This window comes from Muscardinus avellanarius (genome assembly GCF_963383645.1).
Source record: "Muscardinus avellanarius genome assembly, chromosome: 16".
NCBI classification, from domain to species: Eukaryota; Metazoa; Chordata; class Mammalia; order Rodentia; family Gliridae; genus Muscardinus; species Muscardinus avellanarius.
The window spans coordinates 31934062-31944117 of NC_137802.1; the positions used below are offsets into that span (position 1 = coordinate 31934062).

At 51.7% G+C, this 10056-nt stretch overlaps 1 protein-coding gene across 1 annotated transcript; it reads right to left on the bottom strand.

Annotated features, from left to right (window-relative positions):
* Positions 1-743: 743 nt before the first annotated feature.
* Positions 744-3696, bottom strand: LOC308275663 (C-C motif chemokine 15-like; the record flags this gene model as incomplete). Its single annotated transcript, XM_080714023.1, has 4 exons — positions 744-867; positions 1291-1399; positions 1864-1926; positions 3615-3696. 4 exons carry the CDS (start codon positions 3694-3696, stop codon positions 744-746), a joined length of 378 nt encoding a protein of 125 aa, XP_080570149.1.
* Between the last annotated feature and the right edge of the window lie 6360 nt (positions 3697-10056).

Sequence of the window (10056 nt, forward strand, 5' to 3'; positions counted from 1 at the left end):
TAGCTCTTGTCATTATCTTGAGACTTTTTTCTGACAGTGACTTATTGTTAAAAAGTTACTTGGTAGCCATGCTGGAGGCACACTTGTAATCCCAGTACTTGAGAGGCTGAGACTGGGAGGATTGCTGTTTCCTAGACAGCCTCACCAACTCCAGCAACTTAGTGAGACTCTGTTTCAAAATAAAGAATAAAAGAAGCCGGGAGTGGTGGTGCACGCTTGTAATCCAGCATTCAGGAGGCTGAGATCGCAGTTCGCGGACAGCCTCAGTTACTTAGCAAGGCCCTCTGAACTTAGTGAGACCCTGTCTCAAAATAAAGAATAAAAAAATAGGACAGGGGGTGTAGCTTGGAAGTAGAATGTCCCTGGGTTCAATCCTCAGTACTGGGGTGGGGGGAAGGCAGGGGATGTAGCTTGGAGGCTGAATGTCCATTACTGGAGCCGGTGTCAGCAGTAAAGCTCCATGTATGACTCTAATGGTTTTACCCACTTATAGTTTGTTAGGAAACTAAACAGGAAAACCCACTTAGGATTATTTTGGGCCAACTATGGCCGTTATGACTCGAGACCAACAGTCAGGTCAGTCAAGCTGAATCTATCTCGATAACTTTTATTACATACATTGCTATAGACCAGAACAGAAATAACTCAGGCTAAGAGACTCCCAGGAGAGAGTTGGGGCAAGAGAGTAGGAGGTGGGGTGGCAGGGCGGTGGGGCGGCGGCGGGCCACTGGGGTGTCTTTTCCTCAGTCAGGCTTCCTGGTTCCCAGCTCCTTGGACACTGCCCTCAAGCGCAGGCTCTTCATGCAGTTCTGAACGCTCCTGTCCTGCGGGTTGGCACAGATAGGTCGTCCCTTCTTGGTTTGGAAGCTGGGGAAAAATGGAGGAGAGAGATGACAAACAGCCGTCTTCGGCAAATACAGACAGGGGGCCCTGTCCTCTCTGTCCTCTGAAACCCCCACTCCACACCTTCTGCTCTTCTCATTCTCCACCAAAGGCAGCTCAGGGCAGGGGCCTCCCCCAGGCCCTCCTCCAGTCTGGAGACTCCTGGTGGCACTTGGGAACATCCTTGGGCAGCTTCTGCCTGCCTCGGCCTCCCTCCCTCTCCTCGTCTCCCTAGGACCATCTCCTCTCTGATGCCCTACATGAGTCTAGTAAGGACACGAGCTTCCCTTACCTGGCAGAATCCAAGGGTGGCACTTTTCTGGATGCCCATCCATCCATCACATCCTCCCTCCAACACCCTGCAGGCTCCCTCGGCCCTGACACAGGGTGGGTGAGTGTGGCACTTACATGACACCTGGCTGGGAGCATCCACTGCTTGTTTCAAAATAATCTTTCATGCGCACACACAGGATTCTTGAAATGTAGGAGAAGCAGCAGCGAGCAGGCTGGTGAAAGCCTGCAGGTAGAGACAGGCCTATTGAAGGGGCCAAATCCTTTCCCTCAAGTGTACTGTGTAGGGCACCATGGATGGTGAGAAAGCCCAGGACTCAGGGATGCTTCCTCCTCTTGGCGGGCACTCGTGGCCATCTCCTTGCTTCAGACCCCCCCCCCCAGGGTTAGGGTGTGCACATGAGGGTACAGAGGGGCACAACAGGGTCAGAAGAGTTTTCCTAGAAGGGAAAGGCATCAGAGAATGCACTGAGCCCCAGGTGGGCACACTCTCAGGACAGCAGATGGGAAAAGAGAAGGCGTCTTTGCAGGAGCTACCAGGGCCCATCCTCATCTTCTCTGGTGATGTCACCAGCCTCGGGCCCCCTGTCCTCCCCTGTCCTGTAAGCAGGTGGTGGTGGTGGTGGGAGAAGCCACAGTGCTGACCTAACCCACCTGCTGCTGTTATTGGTGTCATATTTGGCCACTCACCTTCATAAAAGATTGGAGCTTTAAACGATTTCTTCCTCCACAGGAGTGCTTTTGTCTCTGTATCTAGAGGAAACAGACAGGGCAGGGAGAGAAGGTGCTGGGAGGCCGCGCTGTCTCAGCATCTCCTTCACCCCATTCCTCGCCATCCCGAGCGAGGCAGCGAGGCTCCGACGCTGGCCACGGTCCCCTGTCTGGGCCCAGGCCTGCCTCCAGCCTCTTGGGCCCATCAGTGCCCTGAGAGTTTTCAGGGACCTGTTGGGAGTGTTTGAGGCACGCAAACACTCTACGGGCTCTGAAATACTAAGAGCCAACTGCAACTCTAACATGGGTAAGTGAATCGAATATCTACATGACATAATGCAGCCCAAACCCTTCGGTGGCGCAATGTTTCTTGAAGTGAAGTGAGACTATCTGCATCTTTATTTATCCCACTTAAGCACAGATATTTGTATGTTTGCTGTAGTAATGTTACTGTGTTTGATTAAAATCTGCCTCCCCACCCAAAAAGATAAGTAAGATCCAGATGCGTATTGTCTGCTGTATTTTAATTTTTTAAAAAATTGTGGTATAATATATAGAGAAAAATATATTTTATATTTATACATGTGGTCAAATATATACAGAAAAAATTAACTTTTCTGTTTAAAATTTTTTATACTGAAGATTGAACTCAGAGGTGTTCTATATCTAAGCTATATCAGCCCTATTTTTTTCCTTTATTCTTTCTTTATTTTATTTATTTACTTTTTTTTTTTTGCAGTAGTGGGGATTGGACCCAGAGCATTCTACCTCTGAGCTATATACCCAGCCTTATTTTTCTTCTTTATTTTGAAACAGTTTCACTGAGTTGCAAAGGGCCTCACTAAGTAGCTGAGGCTGTCCTCAAACTGTGATCCTCCTATCTCAGCCTCCTGAATACTAGGATTACAAGCGTGAACCACCATGTCTGGTGGAAATAAAATAATTTAAATGGTCTTATAGTACTTTCCTAAGTACTTCAAACTAGCTCCTATTCTAATTCTTTTTTTTTTTTTGCAGGTCTGGGGATGGAACCCGGGAGCATTTGACCTCCGAGCTACACCCCCTGCCCTAGTTTTTTTATTCTTTAACTTGAAACTGGATCTCACTGAGTTGCAGAGGGTCTCACTAAGTAGCTGAGGCTGTCCACGAACCGTGATCCTCCAGTCTCAGCCTCCCGAATGCTGGGATTACAAGTGTGCGCCACCACGCCTGGCGCTCCTATTCTAATTCTACCTCCTAACAGCTGTGTGATATTAAGCAAATTATCTCTGTAAAGCTGTAGTTCCTGTGCCTCAGTTTTCTTCTTTGTGGAACAAGAACAATAATAATAATATCCATAACTGTACAAAATTACTGATGTTCTATTGCCCCCTCCCCCCCAATGGTTAATTCATAGTTTAATATTCTATAAAGGAGAAAACAGGCATAGGTTCCATTTGGGGACAATTATTTCCCTTTACATGGCTTAAGGGAATGTAAAAAATAGTTCTGGCCATGAAAAGGGAGATAATTGTTTCCCCAAATGGGTCTAGTCCTGTGTACAGCTTTTTGCAGAGACCCCAGGCTGCAGACAGAGGCAGGTCTGCATCCGGCTGCTGCTCTTTAGTAAGCCCCTTAACTGTGTCTGGGGTGCAGAGCAGTCCCAGAGGTTGATGGCGCCTCTGCATCTCCTCCCCAGACCTCCAGTTAGTGGGGACGTGGCCACCAGCAAGCAGGCTCACTGGACTCACCATCTGTGACCTGGGCCTGGGATCCAAGGGCGGCAGCCAGGACGAGGAAGAAGAGGGCCCCCGCGGAGCCCACCGTCCTCATGGTGGGGAGGTAGTGGACAGGTAGAGTGGCCTGAGGTTGTGCTGGCTGGCTGCTCCTGCCTCCCTGGCCGGCCCTGGGATGTATAAGAGCAGGAGGAGCAGGAAGTCACAGGCAGAGGCCAGAATGCTGGCCATTGGCTCGCTAACAGTCAACACGCTGTTTCTAAAGGAGGGAACAGGCTGAGAACGGAAGAGGAAATGTGGGCAGAGATGACTTGGCTGTCCCTGTGAGCTCCCGACCGTCCTCATGGTGCAGGCGAAGACAGTATTTCAATAGGGATCCTCCTAATGAGAGGAGCCCCTGCCTCTTTCCCTAGGCCTTGCCTCCAGGTACCCAGCTGCCTATGAGCCCTGTGGTCCAGCAGAGGGAACACTGGCTTGCAGACCCGGCTACGTGACCCCATCTCAGCATCTGGGGGTACACTGCACTCTTCCCTTCGCCTCACTCTCCATATCCAATTTGTTATCCAATACTTTTGGCTCTAGTGCAAAAGTATATACAAAATCTTAATACTTTTTGAAGGAAAACCCTCGGTTTCTTCTCTCCCATCACTTTATTTATTTATTTATTTATTTATTTATTTATTTATTTATTTACTTTTTTGTGGTACTGAGGATTGAACCCAGGGGCATTCTACCTCTGAGCTACACACCAAGTCCTGTTTTTTATTTTTATTTTATTTTGTGGTACTGGGGGTGGAACCCAGGGCCATTCTACCTCCAAGCTACACCCCCAGACCGATTTTTTATTCTTTATTTTGAAACAGGGTCTCACTGAGTTGCAAAGGGCCTCATTAAGTAGTAGCTGAGGCTGTCGGTGAACTGCGGTCCTCCCATCTCAGCTTCCTGAATGCTGGGATTACAAGTGTGCCCCACCACGCCTGGCTTTATTCTTTATTTTGAAACAGGGTCTCATTGAGTTGCAAAGGACCTCACTAAGTAGCTGAGGCTGTAGGTTGTCCATGAACTGCGATCCTCCTGTCTCAGCCACTGGAATGCTGGGATCACAAGCACGTGCCTGGCTCTGTCTCACTACTTTAAATATCTCCCTTCTGACTCTCCATACAGACCCCACAGGCTGAGGGCTCAGTCCTACACGTCAACCTCCACTATTTCTTTATTTCTGTTGTGGTACTGGAGATTGAGCCTGGGAGCATTCTGCCTCTGAGCTATACCCCCAGCCCTATTTTATTTTGAACAGGGCCTCAATAAGTTGGAGAGGGCTTGGCTAGGCTTTCTGAGACTGGCCATGAACCTGCGATCCTCCTGTCTCAGTCACCACCACGCCCGCCGGCCTCCACATTACATGCTTGTTTGAGGTGGCGGATCCCAGGTTTCCCACAAATTCCATCTGACACGGCTAGGATTGAAGCCTCCTCCTCAGGTGTGATATTTTGCTAGAATGGCTCACCACAGAACCCAGGGAACAGTGAACTCACTAAATTGACCAGTTGATTAAATGAGATCAGACACATTCAGGGTGGTACCACAGCAGAGAGATTATCAGGTTATTAGAAAGGTTACAACCCTGGAACATCTGCTGTTGACCAACCCAAACTCAAATGCTACCAAAGTGAAAATTCAAGACTGCTTTTGGGGTCTTCGGCCCCTGTCAAGTGGCTGTTCCTTTGGAGTGTCCTTGGCAGAGCCACTTTTGCTTCCTCTCCTTGGGCCCTTTCCCAAGGTTGCTTCCCCTTCCAATTCTTGGAGCAAGGATCATGCCCTCTCCCCTTTGCCCAGCAGTCTAAATTCTAAAGAGAAGCCCCACCTCAGTGTTAAGAGGCTGACTGCCAAACACTCTGTATCTTTACAGGAACCAGAATATTAACGCTTCTCCTTTTTCTTTTAGTCCTTTGCATCAACTAGTACAGAGCAGGTGAATTGTTATGAGTTTTGACATGTAGAAAAGCAATGCGTCCATCTAAAAAGAACTACAGGAATGAGTCCTAGGTGGTCAAAGTCCATTGTGGAGTTTCTAATCCCAAGAAGAAAAAGGACTGCTGGGTGTGTTGCTGCACGCTGGTAATCCCAGCATTCGGGAGGCTGAGACAGGAGGATAGAGGTTCTGGGCCAGCCTCAGCTACTTAGTGAGGCCCTCTGCAACTTAGTGAGACCCTGTTTCAAAATAAAGAATAAGAAACAGGGCAGGGGGTTTAACTCAGAAGTCGGATGACCCTGGGTTCCATCCTCAGACCTGAAAAAAAAAAAAGAAAAGAAAACAAAAGAAATAAAAAAAGGAGGCAAATGCTTTGGAGGATGAAGACTGGCCTCAGCACATGGCCTTCTGCCTGGCTCCTCTTTTCCCTCCCTGTAAAAGCTCTCTGTGACTCTGTGTCCTTCCAGATGGAGCCTTTGTTACCAAGGAAGAACCTAAATAAATCCTCTAGCTTCCCTTGAAAGTTACTAATTATGGAGGTCACAGAGGTGGACGGTACGCTATTAGTCTCCCACCAGCTTGGCTGTAGATGCCCCTCTGGCATGTGGGTTAGGATGATAACAGTGGCCTCACCTGCTCTTCAGGGACCTGGAGGCCACCTTTGCTGAAAATACTGGTTCTTCTTCGGGCCTGCGGATGTCCCCTTGGTGACTGGCACTTGATGAAAACACTTGGCTTCTCCGTCTCCAGACTGTGCCTGTCTCCTTCGCTGCCTTAACCTTTGGGTCAGATTCTGCTCGGCTCTGCATGTGGACATGTTGGTTACTTAGAAACGTTTTGTCCAAAGCTATAATATAAGGTTAACTTGACCTAGACTTGTCTAGTTTCCTCTCTATCCCCATTTTAAAGCGAAGATGCTGACTGGCTACCGCAGTCAGAAACACCGGACCAGGAAAGGAATGAAAAGAGGTGGCGCCCGAGTTCCTGGAAGGTCTCCACCTGTCCCAGGAAAGCCTGGAACATTCCTGATAAGTAAAATAAAAAATTAATGCGAGTAAAGTAAAAATAATGTGAGCACGGCGGAGTGTGAAAAACACGAGAGAGGTCCGGTACACATGGCATGTAGTTTTAATGGCACGGCTCTCCCAGGGATCAGGGCGAGGCACCGTGGGGCCCGCGCGCCTGTCCGAAGCTTAGGGACGCGGGCTCTCCTTTTCAAGGTATGCATCTCGCGAGATGAGGGTTTACTCGCGGGAACGCCCAATTCTCGCGGGGGTTTCAGCCCCTCCCTTGCCCTGCAGAAGTCATGTGACACAAAGTCACATGAGTGCAGGACCCAACTTATCATCCCGGCCTTTTGATGGTAGGGATAACGGATGACGATTGGACCCTCTAGCTTCTTCCTGCTGTCAAGGGGCGTCGTCAGGGGCCCCAGGCCAGGAGGAGTCGGGAGTCCAGTCCCCCAGAAGGGGGTGCAGGTGGGTGCATAGCTGCAGTGCGAATTGGAGGTTACCCTGGACAGCTTAGTGATGTGCGCTTGAGGAGGCTTGAACAGGCAAGGGCCTTTTCCAAGGGCACTGTTCCAGTGGCCCTCCTGGCCACACGCCGAGCAGTCTGATTGGTAGGCGTGGCTTTACCCCACTTCAGGCAGGCTCCTGGAGGTAGTTGTTGTTGCAGTCCTCCACACCTAGTTGGTGCTCCAGAGGGCTGAGCTGCCACCGCCAGCTGAAGGGCAGCTACCAGGGATCTGCTTTTTGGCAAAGTCGGAGTGTACGCTCCATTTCCGCCTGTTTCTCTCTGGAATTAAAACTTAGATGCCATGTTAAGGTTCTGTCAGCTGCGACGGACCTATACTCACAAAGAGCGCATCCCGGGGCTGGTGTCTGGCAAGAATGGCAACGCAGACTCCCCATGGGCAGAGGGTGTCGCCCCAGCCCCGGCGTTTCCCACAGCACCTAGGGTGCGCCCACGCGGGCTGCCCAGCAAAATTGCAGTCTGGCGCGGGCTAAGATGGCGACTGTGACATCACCAGGCAGCGACTATGCGCCATCACAAAATGGCAGCTGGCGGGAAAATAAATGGCAGCTGATAGGGGAGAGCATTTGGAGAGATACCAGACTGCTTATAAAAGTTCCTAACTATTCCTGGGCCACCGCAACCTATTTCCCAACTCGTATCAAGGCAGACAGGCTCTCAGGGCATCTGCTAGTATAAAGGTTCGACTTCCCATAATTGGTCACGGGCGGAAATGAACAGGAAATGGGTGTCCCCGATTTCCCTGCTCAATCGTTCGGAAATGGAGGTTAAGAGATAGGGAAGAACGTCTTCATTCCTTCTCAAAACCGGAGGATGACCTGGTCATCCGCAGGGTGGTCCCAGTGGACCAGGGGACAATGGGTCACCAAGTGCTTGGATTTTGGGGTCCCAGTGGACCGGAAGACCCAAGTCCGGAACCCGCTAACCAAGGGAAGGAGGCAGTTTACCGGAGTGAAGTGTTGCCAGCCAGTGCTGGCTGCGACAGAAGCGCTGAGAAGCTGCTGGGGGTGTGGTGGAGCTGGGGTACGCAGATGCTGGTGGCTGGTGTGGATGGCACTGACGGCTGGCGCAGGCGGGATCAAATGGTGGCACGCAGGCGGCATGGCTTGTCCAGTTTGCGGCGTGGAGACAAAATGGCTTCCAGGCATGCGGCAGTCGCTGAGGCTGGGCTCCGAGAAGCACCGCCAGTGAGCCTGGCTTGGGCGGGCGAAACGGAGCAGCAGCAGCGAGTAGAGCTACGCCTGGCACGGGTGACTGTGGTGGACACCGAAGCTGGCTGTGCGCCGCCCAATGAGCCTGGCTTGGGGCGGGCGGGGCAAATCGGCCAGAGGTCCCGGCGGTGACTGGAGTGCCGAGCTGGAACGGCGGTTTTAGGAGGTCCAAGCAGCAGGCAGAGGTCCTGGCCCGTGCAGGAGGTCGGCAAGCAGAGCAGGTGCCAGCATCACCCAAGGAGCCTGGCTCCGGGCGGGTGGAACTGGCAGCCTGGCGGCCGGCGGAGCCTGCACGCCCCGGCAGTGGTGGCTGCGGCCGTGGTGGCAGTGGAAGATGGCCGTCGGCACTCCAGAAGAGAGCACGTGGGCGGGCAAAGATGGCCACCGGCTCTCAGCAGAGTGCAGGGCCGGAAAGATGGCCGCAGACTCTCAGCAGAGTGCGGGATCAGAAAGATGGCCACCGGCTCTCAGCAGAGCGCGGGGCCGGAAAGATGGCCACCGGCTCTCAGCAGAGCGTGGGGCCGAAAAGATGGCCGCGAGCTCTCAGCAGAGCTCAGAGCTGGAAGATGGCCACCGGCTCTCAGCAGAGCGCGGGGCCGGAAAGATGGCCACTGGCTCTCAGCAGAGCGTGGGGCCGAAAAGATGGCCGCGAGCTCTCAGCAGAGCCCGGGGCGGGAAGAAGGCCGCCGGCTCTCCCGGAGAGCGCGGGGCTGGGGAAGAAGGCTTACGGTCCAGGCAGGCACGGGGCGGCAGCAGCAGCAGTGGTGGGAGCAACGCCTGCAAGCGGAGCGCTGGTGTGGGACCTCACAGTCGAGCTGCTGGCGGGTCGGAGAGTCCGGGGCTCAAAAAGAGAGTAAAAATAAAAAGAGAAAACAGAAAAAAAAAGGAAAAAAATGGGGAGGGACCCAAGAGTTCTCCCAGTTCGGCACCAAATGATAAGTAAAATAAAAAATTAATGCGAGTAAAGTAAAAATAATGTGAGTATGGCGGAGTGTGAAAAACATGAGAGAGGTCCGGTACACATGGCATGTAAAGTTTTAATGGCACGGCTCTCCCGGGGATCAGGGCGAGGCACCGTGGGGCCCGCGCGCCTGTCCGAAGCTTGAGGATGCAGGCTCTCCTTTTCAAGGTATGCATCTCGCGAGATGAGGGTTTACTCGCGGGAACACCCAATTCTCGCGGGGGTTTCAGCCCCTTCCTTGCCCTGCAGAGGTCATGTGACACAAAGTCACATGAGTGCAGGACCCAACTTATCAATTCCAGCCCTTTGGGGGCCTCTCTCCCCTCATTCTTCCTGTATCTGTAACCTCTCCACCCCCAGGAGCTGAGAAACTGCTGGATGAGCAAAAATTCCCTTGTCCGCTCTCTAGCCCTTTCCCCTACCCCAAGAGATGCCCCACTCATCTCTTGGACACTGTTTTTTTTTTTTTTTTCCATGGGATGAGGTTCAAGTGCCCTTTGAGGATGATAACCCCTCCAGCTTTCAAGGTGCTGGCCCTTAAAATAAGCCTGATTCTACCTACCCTTTGTTATATACCAACCCGGTGAGATAAGGAGAAAACACAGGAGTCCGCAGTTAAAGCCATAAGAAGCCTTTATTAAGATGGCCAGTGGCGGTCCTCTAGGTCCCCAGAAATGAACGCTGAGAGGGGCCCCAACATAGAGTGAGCAGGGGCTTTTAAAGGCTGAAACCACAAACGGGGATTTCTAATGTCTCAGGACTGGGATTGGTTGAAAG